Below are 20,470 nucleotides of genomic sequence, written 5' to 3'. Positions count from 1 at the left end.
GCAAAGGAGGAACTTCCAGATGCTTATAAAACCATCAGATCTCTTGAGAACTCACCATCACGAGAACAGCATGGGGGGAGCTGCCCCCCATGATCCATTCACCTCTCTCCCTCAACACATGTGGATTACAGGTCCCTCCCTCGACATGTGGGGATTACAATTTGAGATGAGATTTGGGTGGCAACACAGAGCCAAACCATATCAACCAAGGTACTAAGGCTAGCACTCAACAGTTATTTTTTCTGATCCTCTTACTCCTGCCAGCCTCCACCCTCAATTAGGCCCCAGTGTCTGTTCTTCCCCTCTTTGTGTCTATGAGTTCTCATCATTTAGCTCACACTCATAAGTGAGAACATGCAGTGTTTGGTTTTCTGTTCCTGCGTTAGTTTGCTAAGGATAATAGCCTCCAGTTCCATCCATGTTCCTGCAGAGGACATGGTCTCATTCTTTTTATGGCTGTATAGTATTCCATGGTGTGTATGTACTACATTTTCTTTATCCAGTCTGCCTTGATGGTCATTGAGGTTGACTCCATGTCTTTGCTATTGTGAATACTGTGGCAGTGAACATACACTTGCATCTGTCTTTATGGTGGAATGATTTATATTCCTTTGGGTATATATCCAGTAATGAGATACTTGGGTTAAATAGTAGTTCTGTTTAGCTCTTTGAGGAATTACCACACTGCTTTCCACAGTGGTTGAACTAATTTACACTCCCACCAACAGTGTATAAGCATTCCCGTTTGCCCACAGCCTTGCCAGCATCTGTTATTTTTTAATGTTTTAATGATAGCTATTCTGACTGGTGTGAGATAGTATCTCATTGTGGTTTTGATGTGCATTTCTCTAATAATCAGTGATATTGAGCTTTTTTTCACATGCTTGTTGGCCATATGTGTGTCTTCTTTTGAAAAGTGTCTGTTGATGTCCTTTGCCCACTTTTTAATGGGGTTGTTTTTTCCTTGTAAATTTGTTTAAGTTCCTTATGAATACTGGATATTAGACTTTTGTCAGATGCATGGTTTGCAAATATTTTCTCCGATTCTGTAGGTTGCCTGTTTACTCTCTTGACAGTTTCTTTTGCTGTGCAGATGATCTTATATTTAGGTCCCATTTGTCAATTTTTGCTTTTGTTTTGATCACTTTTGGCATCTTCATCATGAAATCTTTGCCCATTCCTATGTCCAGAATGGTATTGCCTAAGTTGTCTTCCAAAGTTTTTTATAGTTTTGGGTTTTACATTTAAGTCTTTAATCCATCTTGAGTTGATTTTTGTATATGGTGTAAGAAAGAGGTCCAGTTTTAATCTTCTGCATATGGCTATCCAGTTATCACAGCACCATTTATTGACTAGGGAGTCCTTTCCTCATTGCTTGTTTTTGTCAGCTTTGTCAAAGATCAGATGGCTGTAGGTGTGCCGCCCTATTTCTAGGCTCGGTATTCTATTTTGGTACCATACTGTTTTTGTTACTGTACCCCTGTAATATAGTTTGAAGTTAGATAACATGATGCCCCCAGCTTTGTTCTTTTTGCTTAGGATCGCCTTGGCTATTTGGGCTCTTTTTTGGTTCCATATGAATTTTGAAATAGTTTTTTCCAGTTCTGTGAAAAATGTCATTGGTAGTTTGATAGGAATAGCATTGAATCTGTAAATTGCTTTGGGCAGTATGGCCATTTTAATGATATTTATTCCTCCTATTCATGAGCATGGGATGTTTTTCCATGTGTTTGTGTCATCTCTGATTTCTTTGAGTAGTGTTAACGAATCCTTTTTTTTTTTTGAGATGGAGTCTCACTCTGTCACCCAGGCTCGAGTGCAGTGGTGCAATCTTGGCTTACTGCAAGCTCCGCCTCCCAGGCTCCCAAGTAGCTGGGACAACTACTTGGCAGGTGCCCACCACCACACCTGGCTAATTTTCTGTAATTTTAGTAGAGACAGGGTTTCACTGTGTTAGCCAGGATGGTCTCGATCTCTGACCTCATGATCTGCCCGCCTCAGACTCCCAAAGTGCTGGGATTACAGGCGTGAGCCGCCACGCCCGGCACAAATCCATTTTTTATCATAGGGTCTATTTACTTTAGTTGGAGAGTTTTCCTAATAATTAGACAACTTAATCCATTTATTCAGTACATGAGAAGAGAGCTCTAAAAATGAATGGATATGCTAATTTTTACATTCATTTTTCTTTTTTTCCTCCCTTTCCTTCCACTCTTTAGCCTATATATGCTCCAAAAGTGGAGGGGAGGACCTTGGACAGAAATCCTATATAACTAAACCAGAAATGCATATAAAAATGTTATTCATAGCTCTTCGTTTTCCACATTGTTCCCCTAACAGAATAGAAACTTCATTTCCTTTTGAAAATAGTCATATATGTTTGTTGTAACTGGGGACTTGAAATGATTCTTTCTATTAAAATCACTACTGATATTTGAATCAAGTATCAAGGTATCTTATGTATTTTATTTTGAAATTTTAAAGTATAAATGACTTTAGAGATAAGGTAGTAGATTCTTTTATTTTAAAAAATGAGACAATGAGCATCAAAGATTAACCCAAACCTTAGAACTTGCTAATAGCAGAACCCAAGACTTCTTACTCCAGTATGGGTTTGTTTCCATGATTTCCTCTAACACTTAATAAAGGATGAGATGGAAAAAAGGAAGGAGGGTCATTGGAGAGTTTAAGGTAGGAAAACATTTGGGAACAGTAAAAAAGCAGCCTTGGCCAGGCGTGGTGGCTCACACCTGTAATCCCAGCATTTTGGGAGGCCGAGATGGGTGGATCATGAGGTCAGGAGTACAAGACCAGCCTGGCCAACATGGTGAAACCCTGTCTGTACTAAAAATAAAAAATTAGACCAGCGTGGTGGCACACGCCTATAATCCCAGCTACTCAGGAGACTGAGGCAGGAGAATCACTTTAATCCAGGAGGCTCAGGTTGTGGTGAGCTGAGATCACACCATTGCACTCCAGCCTGGGTGACAAAGTGAGACTCCGTCTCAAAAAAAAAAAAAAAAAAGGCAGCGTTAAAAACCCTCTGATCATCTCATGACCACATGATTTAAACATGACACTGTGACTGGGAAATTATGAGCTACCACACGTGGTTTTTACTTGAAATAGATACCTTTTCAACAACTGAATTCATTTTTCCTATACTGGATCAGGTAACATTTATTTTTTAGCAGTCTTTTTTTACATAATAATATTGATTATCCACTATATCCAAGGTATTGTAGCATATGAACTGTGCTAGTTAAGTAAAATAAAGCAAAAGGAAAAAATGGTTATAAGAAATTGAGATTGCGCTATATTCTTAATACTTTTTTTGAGTCACAGACTCTGAGAAATTTGAAATCTTCTTCCCCAGAAAGGTGCACATCCACACAAAAGCCAACCTTAAGAATCCGTGATTGCCAAGTTAAAACCCCACTTACCAATGTACCTGTGGTTTTGAATCATTTTTTCATTGTCAAAGTATAACTGGAAACCAACTGAAAAACTCATTAACTGCTGTAAAATTCTGAGCAAAATGGCTAGTAAGTTTTAATTTTTAATTTTTGCCTTTGATTATAGTATTTGAGGGGAAGATCGTATGTATTTTCTTGGAAATGTTACAGTTTTCTAATTGGTAGACATTTAGATTTGCTAGGGAGATAAGTATTCTATTGCCTCAGGATAATGTTAGATCTGAAGAGGTCAGTCTGTCTTTTAATCTGAGTATCTAATTAAGCAGATGGCTTAAAGTACATCTTTTGTATCTTCAGAGTTTGTGCTTTTTCACCGTATTCACAAGCACATAATCAATTTTTCTTCCTCAGTAAATGGAGTTCCTTGGCCTCAAGAGGCAACACGACGAAATAGCCATACCTTTAACTGCAGGATGCTAATTCACCCTCCAGATGAGCCAGGGACCGAGAACCAAGAAGCTTGCCAGCGTTATGAAGTAATGCAGTGTTTCACTGTGTCACAGCCAAAATCAATTCAAGAGGATGGAGAAGGTAAAGCCAAACGGTCTTTTTAAAGTGTTTATTTCTTCGGTGACTTTAAGGAAAAGAGAGGAAATTAATTATAAACTGCCTTTTTCAGATAGTATTTTTGGTTACTATAATATGTATCATAGTGGCTATTCCATTTGCTATATATTCTTAATACTTAAAAAACAGTAATTACTAACTTCTAGAATCATTCCTTTAATATGCCCCCCAGATTCTCAGTTTTAAGCTGGCATTCCCACTAAAATGTCAAATAATTCAAACCAACTTGCTGTCTAGAAATAAGAGATGTAACTAACTGCTGCCAGTTGGAAATGTACCAGATGCAGCAGACTGTTGAACAGCTCTGATTTTTAGAAAGTTTCAAGTTTAGAGTGTAGGGAACATTGGAGAATAGAGTTGGCATTTTTCAGGCTATACAAGGTAATTTATAAGGAGAAAACTTAAGAACAGATGGAAACATGCTGAAGCTCTAATATGAACATGGTGTCAACATGGAATTAGTTAAATATGTGACAGTGGATGAGTTTTCCATGTAAACTTAGACTGGGCTAAGTTTAGAAAATCACAAATTGGGAACTGGAGTAAGGACAAGGGAAGGTAGTAGACAAGAAGTCAGTCAGATGCAAAAAAGCCATGTATGTAGCAGGTCTCACCAGGAAACGGAGGTAACAATCAACTGGAGACTTTTTACAAAATACACATGCCAAGTCTTATTTGATTAAAGTTCATTTTTAGCTGTGCGATATTGTGTTTAACATCCTCAAAACAAAATTTGGGAATGGGACTTTGAAAAAATTGTATATCCTAAAAACATGAAGTCATCTGTCAAGAGCAAAATAGTGCTTCAGAGTTAAAGGTTGTTTTTCTCATGTAACTATCTACACTGCGGTTATAAGAATAATCTTTGTAGCCGTTAAGTACTGGTGAATATAAGAAATTGACTACAAAACTGTATTTTAAAAAACACTGTGCCACTTATATCTAACCAAAACTACTACTTGTAGTTGTTATCATCCAGTACATGAGATGCATCTCTCCCCTCTGGTATATATAAGAGCATTCAATAGGAAGGAATGGTTTATGCCAACTAACTCTCTACCTGGAGCTGTCAGTTTTTGGTTGCCAGCAATTTTATTTCTAATACACTATTAGATAAGAATGATTTCAATATTATGCAATATTATGTCAGGTGCTGTAACATGTTTTTGTTTTTTTGAGACGGAGTCTCGCTCTGTGGCCCAGGCTGGAGTGCAGTGGCGTGATCTCGGCTCACTGCAAGCTCCACCTCCCGGCTTCATGCCATTCTCCTGCCTCAGCCTCCCGAGTAGCGGGGACTGCAGGCGCCCGCCACCATGCCCAGCTAATTTTTTTGTGTTTTTTAGTAGAGACGGGGTTTCACCGTGTTAGCCAGGATGGTCTCGATCTTGTGATCCACCCACCTCGGCCTCCCAAAGTGCTGGGATTACAGGCGTGAGCCACCACGTCTGGCCAACATGTATTGTTTTTATGAAAACCATTAATGGCGAGTGATAGATGTAAACCATTTTCTACTCTCTATCCTTCAATTTCCCGTTCTTGTTTTGGGCAGATTTCCAGTCATGTCTGATTTGTATTGCACGGCGATTACCTCGGCCTCCAGCTATTACGGGTGTAGAATCCTTTATGACCAAGCAAGATACTACAGGTACTAATTGTAAAGTTCAGAATGTTCCATAGGTATTAATAATGTGACTCTGCCCTTAAAACTAATTATATCCAGAATGTCTTTCTGTTCTATGAGATTTAGGCTTTGCTCCCTAGTCTTATACAGAAAACATTTTAAATGGTGCTCTTGAGATTATACAATTTAGATACTATGATCATTATCATGGTCAGGGTGCTGGAGGAACACTTTTTATAACTTTATATACCTATATTTGTTTGATTATTTTTCAAATCATGGAATAAAATGTTTAAAGAAATTGAGAAGATATAGATATGTAAATATGTAGATATACATACATTTATTTAAATAGATATGAATATGGTAGTTTTACTATTATGCTTAAACGTATCTGGCTATTTTTTTTTTAATTCTTTTTCTTTAAATTTATTTAGCACACACCGATTGAGTCCCTAGATGTGCCTGTCATTAGGTGATTCCTCAAGATGTATATGATTGAACAAAAATGATTCAGTGACAAATTGTGTTATTTTTGATGATGGAAAATTTATGAGATGGTATAAGGGAGGATATATGAAATTAGTTGGTCAGCAAAGGCCTGTCTGAGGAGCTGATACTGAGCCCCAAAGGATGAAGTGGTGCCCACTATTTAAAGTATGGGTCTTGGAAGGGGGGCAGCAAGAAAGGGTCTTGATGCAGAACGAGTACTCCTAATTGAGGAACCAGAGCTGCAGAAGTCTAAAGATAAGCAAGACAGAGAGGTAAGTTAGAAGTACTAGAAGGAGGGCAGGAGAGCCTCAAACTGAGTAACAGACTGCCTGTAAATAAGGCGTTCTTCTTAAAGGCCTACTTCAGATTTTATTTTCAGCAAGAACAAATTATTACTGTTCTTTATAGTTGATGAAGTATTTTTCTTATATTATTTGATTTTATCTTTACACTAACATGTTGTATGTTCATGCTTTTACAACAACCAGAGTTACTTATATATCACTTACCTCTCTAATTTTAAAATAGAGATAAACATTAGAGGTATATTTTCTAGCAGACTAAGATTTTAAAAATAATTTCTTCTGAATTTCATGCTTTGTGAAAGTTTAGTTTTAGTGTACATTTTGACTTTTACCACCTTTTTATAAGATCCTATTTCATTATGTATTTTTTAGTGCCAATAATCTAATATTCTAATGTTGTATACTTTGTGCTTGTGTTTTTAGAGATAAACTTCCAACTGCTCTTACTAAAGAACTAGTATGGATAAATTAGCACAGATAATAAAAAATGGTAAAGAGAATGTCTCTGAGCATGGAGAGATGGCATCTAAGGATAGTAATTATCAATTATCATACCTTTCTTCATTCTGTTTTTGAGTCTACCATGTATTATGTTCCTTTCCAGTCTCTACCATGAACAACACTGGAAAAATTTAATAAACTTACTATGGATATGTAGGTTTGTCCAAAAACAAAAATTTATTTAAATTTTTTTAAATTTTTTTTTAATTATTGAAAATTGAAAGTATTTTGCATGAAGGAAAAATAGAGTCCATTGAAAAGGAAAATTGGTCTTTTCTGTCAGTAACCAGTTAACATAAAAAGAAACCAAATAAGGGCTTTGTGAGATAGCAGAATGAAAACATGTTGAAAAAGGTTATTGTCAGGTCACAGAAAAAATGTCAGAGATGAGGGAGGCCTAAAAGTTATGAGGCTAATTTAGGAACAATATGTTTCAGCTTTTCCTCATATTGTATTTCTATAAATTGAATTCTAAATTGGATTGCTTTGAGGACTATATTTTCCCATAAGAACAGTGTTATCCCTGGTAGTTTTGTTTCTAAGAACCCAGGTGTTAAAATTTTAGATATACCTGGTAATATGTATAAATATATAAAAATAACCATAATCATGTAAAATAAAAAATTAGCCTCTGGGCCATAAAATAACTATATATATAGAGAGAGAGAGAGAGGGAACCTCCAATATCACAGAATCCAACCTAGATTTACAAATGAGGGGATGGTGATTTGATCAAAACCATACAGCCCTTTGCCGAGAATGGACACCTTTAGGCCCTAATGTGGAGCCCTTTCTTGTATTACATTACTTTTCACTAAAGCACTATTAAAAGGGCATCACTATACTGTACACAGTTATTGTACAAAGATACCAAGGAAATATAAAATATGCTTAAAATGTAAAACTAACATTATATAAATCATAGAATTGACTTAGCTAAAAAGAATAAGTATAACAAATGTTAAACATTTAATTTCTTAAGTTTTTGTAGTACTTTTTAACTCTTCATGGGATGATCCATATCTCTTAAAAAAAGAAAAAAGTATTTTACTAGGAAATGTTGAACAGTGAGTGGGGCTTTTTATTGTTGTTTAGTTGGTTGGTTAAACTTTCCTGTAGTAGGCAGAGTATTCTAAACCAAGCTGTTCATGATTCTTCACTAAGATAGTCATTACATTACCCATCTGGTACCATTGCTGATAACTTAATCACTTTCTCTCCTGCCAGTCCCCAAACTCTAAACTCTCATGCTCTCTGGTGGGGCCAACCCTGACATGAACACACACACATGCATATGCCTCCCTTAGTCACTGCCTGTGAGGAGCATTATTGTACAGGAAGATTATATAGCAGTGGAATCCCTGCTATAACCAACTTTTTATCTCTGACATAAGAAACAAGGGTTGAACAATTAAAATTCTTAAAAATCTTAAAAATCTAAAATCTTTTATAGTTTCAGTTACAGTGTTCACCAGGCTTTCCCCAAACTGTTCTTAAATGACAAAATTCCCTTGAGTTTCAGTTTATTTTCTTTCTACTATTTACATTTATGCCAAGACTTAGGTGATAACCTGATCAAGTAGGACTGGGTACATCAGATTCAAGACCCTAAGTTAAAAAGGTCTAATGAATATTTTATTTCTAAACAAACAAAATGAGATATATAAAGAGGGGATTAGTTCAATGAGGAGGCACAAACTGGATGATAGATTTGAGTTGATTGTATGAAGAAGGGGAAGATGGGGAAAATATTTAATCAGGCATTCATAGAGGAAACATTAGTGGTGAACTCTAATAATTGGGAAATAAAAATTTAGACCACAATGAGATAGCATTTTTCACCTACTAATTTGAAAACATAAAGAAGCCTGACAACACAAGTGATGAAAGGATGTTAGATTAGCACTAACTCTTACACATTGCTGGTGGAAGCATAGAGTGGTACAGGTTTCAGGAAGACAGTTTAAAATTAATATTATAAAGTTGAACATTCACATAACCTACAATCTAACAATTCTGTTCCTACATATATACACTAGAGAAGTTCTCACATGCATGTACCATGCAACACATGAAAGATGTTCATAGCAGTGCTGATTGTAATGGCAAAAAACCGATAACAGTCTAGATGCCCATTCACAGGAGAATTTAAAGATGGGGGTGGTGACAAGGGAGGAGTGCGCATGTGATGGAGCAATATTGGTAACGTCAAGTTCTGAAGTTGAGTGGTGGGTTTGCAGGTTTTTATCTCATTAATTCTTAATTTATATATATATATTCTATATATATCTTGTATTATTTTGTGTGACTGTAAGATTCTGTAAAACGTAATAAAACAGGTCTTAATATTCACAAACTGGATTAATTGGCCCTCTGTTAACTGAGGAATAACTTACCTGAATTCTCTCATAGCCATTTGGAAATTTGTTTAAATATGATAACAATGGCGAATCACCACTAAATTTTATAAAGCATATGTTCCGTGTGCATACTGCCTGGCAAATCTTAATGTTCTCACTTACCGTTTTTCTGATTTAACTTTTGTTGTCTTCAGTCTTTGTTTAGTCTTAAATACAGTATTGCCTACAGCCCAACAAAGGTTAGAAAGGAAAAGGCTTGCTTCTTTTCTCATATTCTCTTCACTTAGTAGTTAGAAATTAATTTAAACCAAAAAATATACTTCATCTTTGCCTCTCCTTTCCAATCAGTCATCAGTATACAGAGAGCAGAATCCAAAGACCAAGCCAGAAGAGTTTGAACTGCATTAGTCTCAGTAGTGTCAGGTCATTATGGTATGACTTTAATCCTAGACCAGAATTGAATTTTAGAATATGACATACTAGGACATAACACATTCCAAGACCAAAACAATTTCTTACGTCAATAACATACTTCATAACTATATGTAATAAAAATTAATGGTGCTTTTTGATGCTTTTGTTTATTGAGTATTTGGAAAGAATATTTCTTAGATGCAGTTGTTAGTTTTGAAATACAGATGATTTATATAAAGAGGCTGTTATAAATATAAACTTTCATTCTTTGTACAGGTAAAATCATCTCTATTGATACTAGTTCCCTGAGAGCTGCTGGCAGAACTGGTTGGGAAGATTTAGTGAGGAAGTGCATTTATGCTTTTTTCCAACCTCAGGGCAGAGAACCATCTTATGCCAGACAGCTGTTCCAAGAAGGTAAAATTTTCTCTCTCAATTATTTTCATTAACCTTTATCTTTACTTATATTTGAATAGTTCGTATAGAACTTATGGCTTGATAAGTATTTTCTCCAAATTATAGTTTTTGCAATAATCAGTTTTAGGAAAGGAAGAAATGGGTAAGCAAAGTAATTCATGAGTGGATCCTGAAATTTGGGATACATGTTCTGAAGAATAGGATGTTGTGTGGTGGTCACTCATTCATTCATTCATTCATTCAGCAGGCATGTATCAAGTTCCCAACATACATAGAACACTATATAAGGTGCCAGGGATACAGTGATGACTAAAAAAGAAGGTTTTGCCCTTAAAGAGCTTATAATACAGTAGGAAAATATATGACAACCCTAAAGATCAGTTTGATGTGGGGTATGATAGAACCATAACCGAAGAAGAAAAAAATTAATTCTGACTTGAAGAATCAAGGATGACTTCGGAAAAGAAGTAATGTTTTGTTTGGCTCTTGAAGATCATTCTCAGCAGAACAAGCATGTCAAAGGCCTTCTAGATAATACAGAGATCAGTATCATGCCTGTTTACTTCATGACTGTTGCAGAACCTGTATCTCCTGACTCAGGTTGAAATTTCAAGTCAAAAAATATATCCTATGAAATTATTAATTATTGCATAGCTTCTGGGTCTTAGTAAGTATCATGGAAGTATAAGATATGTATATTCCCTGCCCTTAAGAAACGTAACAGTACTACAGGAACGGTAGGAAAAGTTATTTGAGAATTAAGGCCAGAAAGTTTACAGAAGTTCAGAATTAAATGGCTTTGATATACTTTAAAAATATTGTCATTTAATTATGGTAGCCTAACATTCTTTTTCCAATGAAATTTATTCTCTAATCTCTAGATAGTTTCTTTTGTAAGAATCTCATTGTATGGCTTTTCCTGAAAAAAATTTAAAAATATGTTTCATTATTTCATCATTCTTAATTTTAACATTTTTCCCATAACATTAGATTTCCTAAGTTTACGGATGATTTTCCATTCATTACATTTTAGGTCAACTGCTTCCTAGTGATATATGGAGGAAGTAGTTTGATTTTTTTTCTTCTTCCAGGAAACATCTATATAAATATCACAATCCAGGTATTTCTGGAACAGCTTCGTACAGACTAGTGGTTCTCTAATGGGCTCCTTACTAGACTTATACCACCTCCTAAGATTGTATTTCACTGGGTAGAGCTAAGAATCTGTATTTTTTAAAAGTTTCCCAGGCAATCCTGAAAGGCAGCCAGGTTTGGAAACCATTACAATAAGTAACTAATGCTGTCCACTGGATGTGAACTTTGTGATTTCCTCTGGCAAGGGTGATGCTTGACTTTTGCATAGGTTTGGGACTCAGAGCACTGTTTCGACTCATTGCCTGAAGTTCTCAAGTTTATGGTACTTTTGATTTTTGCCTTAAGTTGGGCCTTCCAAGGCTTTACTTAAAAGACTTAATTTATTTGCCTATAATTTACGTACATTTTCACTAAGGCAAAGCAGATCTGGCTTGTCTTATTATCCAAATGGCTAGGCTCCCCATAGATGTGACTTGGCCACAGTTGAAGGTTTCTAAACCTTCAACAGAATTCCCCATACAATAAATTGATTAAAGTATAATAAGTAACTAGTTTGTCATTAATATATAAACTGAAATAATTTAGAGTAAAATGTAAAGAAATGTAAGTATAATCCAATACCTCTTCCCCATTAGTCATTTTTTAATGTTTCCTCATTCTACTTTTTTTAGGAAAAAAAAATCCTCAATAGAAATAACTGTATTTTTCTTAGAATCAAGTTGTCCAAAGTTCACGTGACTGAATCCAGTGTTTTGGAGATTCTAAACAACCTGACAAACAGGTTTTGTGGATTGAGCACAGCCTTTTTTGATATTTTCTATTCAGCAGTATCTAGCCAGATATGAGAAATGTGGCCAATGAAACACTTTCAGGAGAATCACCTGTTAAAGATAGTGACCTGCTGAATTAAAATATCAAATGAAGGCCTGCCCAGATATCTTAACAAACCTTAAAGCTAATGCTTAAGTTGGCCGGGTGCAGTGGCTCATGCCTGTAATCCCAACACTTTGGGAGGCCGAGGCAGGTGGATCACCTGAGGTCGGGAGTTCAAGACCAGCCTAATCAACTTGGAGAAACCCCATCTCTACTAAAAATACAAAATTAGCGCTCATGGTGGCGCAGTCCTGTAATCCCAGCTACTCGGAAGGCTGAGGCAGGAGAATCACTTGAACCCGGGAGGTGGAGGTTGCGGTGAGCCGAGGTCGCACCATTGCACTCCAGCCTGGGCAACAAGAGCGAAACTTCATCTCAAATAATAATAATAATAGTAATAATGCTTAAGTTTGACAATCATTGGTCCATCAGGATTGGAGAGAGGTGTTATTTGCATTTGCAGTTTTCTTGCTGCCTTTTCACTTAGGGACAGTACAAAAAGAGTGAAACAAATTATGTACTATCTTCCTGATTTTGTGTAGAACTTTACAGTGAGTGATATTTAGGCAGGAAAAGTTTGTCCTCCATCTGTTTTCTTTTTTCCTGTCCATTAACTTACTCTTTGATGGCAGCAACTAGTCTAAAATCCTAACATGCGTTAAAATTTCTAGTTTTAGTTTAGTTTTTTAGCTGCTTTTGACAGTCAACTCATGAACTGCTGTCAAAAGGAGTTTACTATTATATTTTCCAGAATCAAGTTTGAAAACACATTTCACCTAGCATGAATTAGATTAAAGCCACGGTTTTACATTGAGATTGGAGGGAAATGGGTATCAGGATCACTTGAGGAACTTTTTAAACTAGGAGAAGATCCATGCAAGTGTGTATAGTTTGGAAAAAGTTCCCAGGTTCTGTTCAATTCAAAACTATTACTTTAAAGAAATATCTAGGTCATGGTGCTTCCCAAGGTCCCTGATAAGATAGATTCATCTGGGGCAGTTGTTAAACTAGATTTCTGGACCCCACCCCGGACTACTGAATCAGAGTCTATAGTCTAAGATGTTTACTTACAGAGAAGTTTGTAAACTATGAACCTAGGTTCCACAAACTTTATAACTAGGAAATGATGTTTTATGGGTAATCCCACTTTAGGTGATTTATAAGATATATTTAAGGTATTTAAGTTTCTGAGAAGTTCTACAATAAAAATACCTTTTAAATTTTGTTATTGAGACTTTTTTTTCACAGAATACTTTTTCCTGGAGCACATCTATCAGCAGTTAGATAGTAGTCATGGGAAATGTCAGGCTATACAACCTAGAAACTAGTTGCATGAAAGTTCTGTTCATATATATATATATATATATATATATATATATATATATATATATAATGATGTAATGGATCATCTTTTCTTGTCTTTGAAATATCCATGACATATTGTTATATTAAAAAAGTAGGTGGCTGGGCACAGTAGCTCATGCCTGTAATCCCAGCCCTTGGGAGGCTGAGACAGGAGGATTGCTTGAGTCCACAAGTTCAAGACCAGCCTGGGCAACATGGCGAAACCTCATCTCTACAAAAAATAAAAATACAAAAATTAGCTAGGCGTGGCACACAGGTATGGTCCCAGCTAGTCAGGAGGCTGAGATGATAGAATTGCTTGAGCTCAGGAAGTGAAGACTTCAGTTAGCCTTGATCATGCTACTGCACTCAAGCCTGGGTGACAGAGTGAGACACTGTCTCAAAAAAAAAAAAAAAAAAAGGAGTAGACCAAGAGAGCACAGCATATATAATATGATCTCACTTTTACATATCTTTCTATTTATCCAATTCTAGAAAATTAACAAAATTTTAACTGGTTATCTCTGCATGATGGAATTACAAATGACTTTACTTGTTCTTTGTTCATCTCTCTATTAACTTTATATTAAAATAAAGCCATTTTCATCTTTTAAAAAATATAGTTAAGGCTAGCCATGGTGGCTCACGCCAGTAATCCCAGTATTTTGAGAGGCTGAGGTGTGAGGATCGCTTGAACACAGGAATTTGAGATCAGCCTCGCCAACATGGCGAAACCCCGTCCTATTAAAAATACAAAAATTAGCCAGGCGTGGTGGCGTGAGCCTGTAATCCCAGCTACTCGGGAGTCTGAGGCAGGAGAATCCCTTGAACCCAGGAGGCGGAGGTTGCAGTGAGGCGAGATCACGCCTCTGCACTCCAGCCTGGGTGACAGAGGGAGACCCTGTCTCAAGAAAAGAAAAAAAATATATCATGAGTCAAAGCTGGAAAGGGTTTATGGTATTAAGTTTGGAAGCATTGCTATAAAACATAAAGTACCCATATCAGTGATTAATTAGGATGTTCTTTGAGACTTGTGTAATGTGATTAAGTCCACGGTCCATGTAACAACTGAAAATCTTTTTATGTCAAACTTTGTTAAAAATATTTAAAATGTGAGTTTACTGTCCTCTTAGTGATTTTGATATAATAAATAGAGTTTACTCATTGGTGATTGAGAATTTTAGAACATCTAGGGGTAATTATTTTTTCTGTACCTAATAACAGTTTTTTAATTCTTTATCTTTTTCTGCATATATTTAGGTGACTACCACAAAGAAAAATAAACCTCTACCGGCATTGACCCATAGTACCCTGCCACACATTTTTTTACCTGCCTATTTTGTTAATATCAGTAAGGCATGCTTGTTTGAGGTTATCTCAGCACCAAATTGGGAGGGATCAAAAACCCAAAAAGCTTTGCTTCTACAGCTGCTGTAACCAGGGAAAATTTAATGTTTCTTTTGCTTTGTAGCTCTGTTGAGGCCTATTCTAGGGATAAAAATAAATAAAAAATAAATAAATAAAAGCGGCTGTCATGTTAAAGGTTCTTTGGAAGGATTCTGAGGTGTCAATAATAGTCCTTCAATATTATCTTTCCTCACTAAGTGTTCTAAGGAGTTTAGAAATGGACACAGGAATCAGAGATCAGAATACTAGCTATAAAGATGACAAAATTAGGTCAGAAAACTAGGCCAGGACCTATAAACAAAATGGGATTCCAAAACTAAACCTTGAAACCCACTTAAAGGGAAAATTTGATGTGTACAGCAAATGTTTATTGAACCAACTCTGTAAGGAGCTGTGGCTATCTTACTCATCTCTTAATTCAGAGTATTAGTGATTGTTATTCACAGTTGAAGCTGTTGCCATAAATTGTGTCTAGGGATTGACTGTGTGTGTGACTCAGAACATAAATACTTTGGAAGCTGCGTATTTGCTGGGTTTTTTTCCCTCTGATGTTTATTGAGGAAATACTCATTCAATACCTGATATGTACTCCATGCTAGGCTCCGTGCTAGATATTATCTTACAATGTTATTGGCTCAGTTTTAGTAATGAGTTGACTGAGATGGGTGAATGTTAATTTGCATTAAGTCTTAAACTTGTAAATGACAGTGAGAGGTCAAGCCTGAATCTGACTCCTAGGCTGTTACTCTTTTCATTGATTTATGCTGCCTTCCTTTGACCTCTTCATCTGAACAATTAAGCACCAGAATTTTAGTTAACTGGAGAGTCTTACTGAGTTCTAATTAATTGAAGTTTTACCATATTAAATATTGCCTCTTTCTCATTTCCAAGAATGGCTGAATGAATTATTAAATGCCAAATCTTAGTCCATACATTCTCATCCAAAACAAATAATCTAATTTCAAAACATAAAGTGTGGTAATTGTCTTGTATTAAATTAATAGGCTTCCCTAAATTCAGGAATTTTTCCTAGTTTAGATACATTATATTTAGTAAGTATGCCAGTGATTTAGCTGAAATTGCCAGGTGTGTAAAGAATGTGGTTGGTCAAATATAAGTCTTATCCTTTCAATTAAATTTATATTCTGGTTTTGGTACTTAAGCAGATATATTATGGTATAGATTTACATTAAAGTATACCTTTTTCAGTTGGTACTGTATACACAGGACAATAAAATAGAACATGTCTTAAGTAACATGTAACTTCAAAAATTATTTATTAATTGGTAATTTTAAGCCTCTTTCTCATGGCCTTTAAAATGTAATCAAAGCCCCTTCGAAATGTCTTTGAAAAATTGGACTAACATTTTATCACAGGCTAAATTATAATAGTCATTTGTGGTAGTACTCAATCTTTCTTAGAATTATATGGTATTATTAAAACATCAGTGATATTTTATTACATAATAGTCTGGCATAGCCTTTACGTATTTAATAAATACTTACATGATTAGAATTTTTTCTGCTGTTAGTAAAGCTTTAAGACAAAAGTAAATTATGCTACTTATAAAGTGACTTGACTGCCTTAACTTAGTTTTTGTTCCTTATACTAATAACCATTGGCTATATCTTAATTTGCTTACTAAACTTTAAAAATTCAAACATTAAAAATAGTACACAGATTTTACACATATTTATAAATAACTTGTCAAATGGGACCTTAGTGATTCACATTCCTGAGTGAAAAGTTAAATTTGAATATTAGTTAAGGAACTCTGTAAACTGATCAAAACTTAGTAAATTTTATGGTGTGTCAGTCATATCTTAGTAGAGCTGTTATTAAAAAAAAAACCAGCGAAAGAGAAAACAAACTTGTTAAAGATAATACTGAGAGTGAGAGGGGAGAAAAATATTTCCTGGTATTTTTAATGGAGACAATAAATTTGAAGAGCTGCCCCCAGTATAGAGAAAGATTAAGGTTGGGCCAGGCGCGGTGGCTTACACCTGTAATCACAGCACTTTGGGATGCCAAGGTGGATGGATCATTTGAGGTCAGGAGTTCAAGACCAGCCTGACCAACATGGTGAAACCCTGCCTCTACTAAAAATACAAAAATTAGCCATGGTGATGGGTGCCTGTAGTCCCAGCTACTTGGAAGGCTGAGGCAGGACAATTGCTTGAACCCCAGAGGCGGAGGTTGCAGTGAGCCGAGATCGTGCCACTGCACTCTAGCCTGGGCGACAGAGCGAGACTCTGTCTCAAAAGAAAAAAAAATAAAAAGACTAAAGTTGATGTTTCCCAGATTTGGGGTTTCCTCATAATTATAACTTCTCTGAGGAGGCACCCATTCAACTATGACTCAATTAAAACCTGTCATCAAGTGGTATATTTCAACTGGAATCATCTTCCCCCTCAGATATCTGCTTTGTCTGAACTATTCTTTATTCTGAGTCTAAGCAGGCAACAGTTGGGAGGGCATTTAAAATGAGGTTCTAAGTAGAAATAAAACCTGGTGACTTAAAGCTAGCGTATAAGTATCAGAATTTTAACTAGGTTTCTCTTTTGTTTGAAACAGTGATGACTCGTGGCACTGCCTCCAGCCCCTCCTATAGATTCATATTGAATGATGGGACAATGCTTAGCGCCCACACCAAGTGTAAACTTTGCTACCCTCAAAGTCCAGACATGCAACCTTTCATCATGGGAATTCATATCATCGACAGGTACTACTTATTTGGAGAGCTTCATATGAAATAAGCCAGTTCACATATCTCTTATTAGAGAAATTTTTTATACTCTTGATGGCTAGAAAGCAGAAATTCTAAATTAGGTGTAAAACTAGTGTGATGGGTATATATAATCAATATATCCATATTGGGTTTTATAGTTTTATCATGTAATAGCTTTGTTGTTCATAAAGGGAGGTAGGAAAGCTGAGGCTGAAAATATGCTTTTTAGAGGGTAAAACCAAAAAGATGGCTAAAAATTTACAACATTCCATATGTGAATCTTATAAGAGATTTCAGAGTTTGTTAACATTGTTATTTTTATTTTTATTTTTGAAAGTGCTCTATTTTCATTAGGGCATACTTGGTGGCTCCTGAGTTCAAGTTGACAATTTCTCACAGAAATTACAAATCATTAAACTATCAGCTTGATTTTTGAGTGCCATTGCCTCTAATTTGTTCCCCTCTCTAAGTATGTTTTACACTGATATATGGTAAATTCATGAAACTGTTATCCTATGAATTATTAGAAATCCTACATTTACAATGGTGAAAACGTAGCATTAAAAACAAAGACATTTCCCCTCACTTCATCTTTTTCTCATCTAATGTATTTGCTTATTGGAACATGGTAATGCCAGTCACAAATCTGTTGTCATAATTATGAATTTGAGTAAAGGACTCACTGAAAACCTGAATTCAGTATTCTGGTTTTTTTCTACTTTTAGTTTCAATTATGCTTGTGAGTGGAATTAGCACAGTTCTTTTTTTTCATATTGTGATTTCTCTTTCAAAACATCTGCTATGTCTGCATATCACTCTTTTTAATTTTTACATCAGTGACACAGTATTTTCCTTACCCAGTCTTCCTCTTTGGAGTTGAAATACTTAAAAGCTGTAACAGGAGTCATAAATAAGTGCTTTATGAACAGAGGTGTGAGAAGTTTATTTTTCAACCAAAAAATTATTATAATGTTAATTGTGTATATTAGGCTTAGAAATTGTTTAAAAGAACATATATTGGATTTTTTCCAAAACCAAGAAAAATTTATTTTACATATAACTGAGACCATTATCAAATGTAAGAGTCGATAAGTATTATTTCTTATTAAGTGGTGCTAATATTTTACAGTAGTTTTTTCTTAATTTAAGAAACTTTTTTCTTAATTTAAGATGGTACAGAAGCTCTTTACTTGATAGCTTGCAATATTAATGAGATCAATGGTCTTGTTTTAGAATATGCATCATAAAAATATTTTAATAGAAACAAATGAAGATGTTTGAATAATAATGTCTTTTTCCCCCTAGGGAGCACAGTGGGCTTTCTCCTCAAGATGACACTAATTCTGGAATGTCAATTCCCCGAGTAAATCCCTCGGTCAATCCTAGTATCTCTCCAGCTCATGGTGTGGCTCGTTCATCCACATTGCCACCATCCAACAGCAACATGGTATCCACCAGAATAAACCGCCAGCAGAGCTCAGACCTTCATAGCAGCAGTCATAGTAATTCTAGCAACAGCCAAGGAAGTTTCGGATGCTCACCCGGAAGTCAGATTGTAGCCAATGTTGCCTTAAACCAAGGACAGGCCAGTTCACAGAGCAGTAATCCCTCTTTAAACCTCAATAATTCTCCTATGGAAGGTACAGGAATATCCCTAGCACAGTTCATGTCTCCAAGGAGACAGGTTACTTCTGGATTGGCAACAAGGCCCAGGATGCCAAACAATTCCTTTCCTCCTAATATTTCGACATTAAGCTCTCCCGTTGGCATGACAAGTAGTGCCTGTAATAATAATAACCGATCTTATTCAAACATCCCAGTAACATCTTTACAGGGTATGAATGAAGGACCCAATAACTCCGTTGGCTTCTCTGCCAGTTCTCCAGTCCTCAGGCAGATGAGCTCACAGAATTCACCTAGCAGATTAAATATACAACCAGCAAAAGCTGAGTCCAAAGATAACAAAGAGATTGCCTCAATTTTAAATGAAATGATTCAATCTGACAACAGCTCTAGTGATGGCAAACCTCTGGATTCAGGGCTTCTGCATAACAATGACAGACTTTCAGATGGAGACAGTAAATACTCTCAAACCAGTCACAAACTAGTGCAGCTTTTGACAACAACTGCCGAACAGCAGTTACGGCATGCTGATATAGACACAAGCTGCAAAGATGTCCTGTCTTGCACAGGCACTTCCAACTCTGCCTCTGCTAACTCTTCAGGAGGTTCTTGTCCCTCTTCTCATAGCTCATTGACGGAGCGGCATAAAATTCTACACCGGCTCTTACAGGAGGGTAGCCCCTCAGATATCACCACTTTGTCTGTCGAGCCTGATAAAAAGGACAGTGCATCTACTTCTGTGTCAGTGACTGGACAGGTACAAGGAAACTCCAGTATAAAACTAGAACTGGATGCTTCAAAGAAAAAAGAATCAAAAGACCATCAGCTCCTACGCTATCTTTTAGATAAAGATGAGAAAGATTTAAGATCAACTCCAAACCTGAGCCTGGATGATGTAAAGGTGAAAGTGGAAAAGAAAGAACAGATGGATCCATGTAATACAAACCCAACCCCAATGACCAAACCCACTCCTGAGGAAATAAAACTGGAGGCCCAGAGCCAGGTGGGTAACTGCTTGCTTCACAGAATGGTCATTCCTAGTAATTTTTTTTTTCATTTATTCTATTCCATCTGTAGACCAGATATGAATTCATACTATGTTTTATCCTATCCATTGGGCATATATTAAGAGGTTAGTATCAATAACTGATCACAGGATGCCCTCAGAAGTTTTCTTTAGAACTTCAGAAGGCTACAGTTTTAATGCAGAATTACAAAAAAGGAAATTTTTCTTTCTCTATAAAAT

At 36.0% G+C, this 20,470-nt stretch overlaps 1 protein-coding gene across 4 annotated transcripts in view; it reads left to right on the top strand.

Moving 5' to 3' along the window:
- The window catches only part of NCOA1 (nuclear receptor coactivator 1), a 277,974-nt gene that overhangs the window by 195,093 nt on the left and 62,411 nt on the right, over positions 1-20,470 (top strand). For all 4 annotated transcript variants that reach the window (XM_063696019.1, XM_055377552.2, XM_063696021.1 and 1 more), the window contains exons 8-12: positions 3,828-4,007; positions 5,593-5,688; positions 10,013-10,153; positions 17,448-17,595; positions 18,907-20,227. In XM_063696019.1, coding sequence (XP_063552089.1) covers positions 3,828-4,007; positions 5,593-5,688; positions 10,013-10,153; positions 17,448-17,595; positions 18,907-20,227 — 1,886 coding nt within the window. The remainder of the gene's footprint in view (positions 1-3,827; positions 4,008-5,592; positions 5,689-10,012; positions 10,154-17,447; positions 17,596-18,906; positions 20,228-20,470) is intronic.

This window comes from Gorilla gorilla, chromosome 12 (assembly GCF_029281585.2).
Source record: "Gorilla gorilla gorilla isolate KB3781 chromosome 12, NHGRI_mGorGor1-v2.1_pri, whole genome shotgun sequence".
Taxonomy (NCBI): Eukaryota; Metazoa; Chordata; class Mammalia; order Primates; family Hominidae; genus Gorilla; species Gorilla gorilla.
The sequence above is the reverse complement of the archived record's forward strand: the minus strand, read 5'-3'. Positions and strand labels throughout refer to the sequence as shown.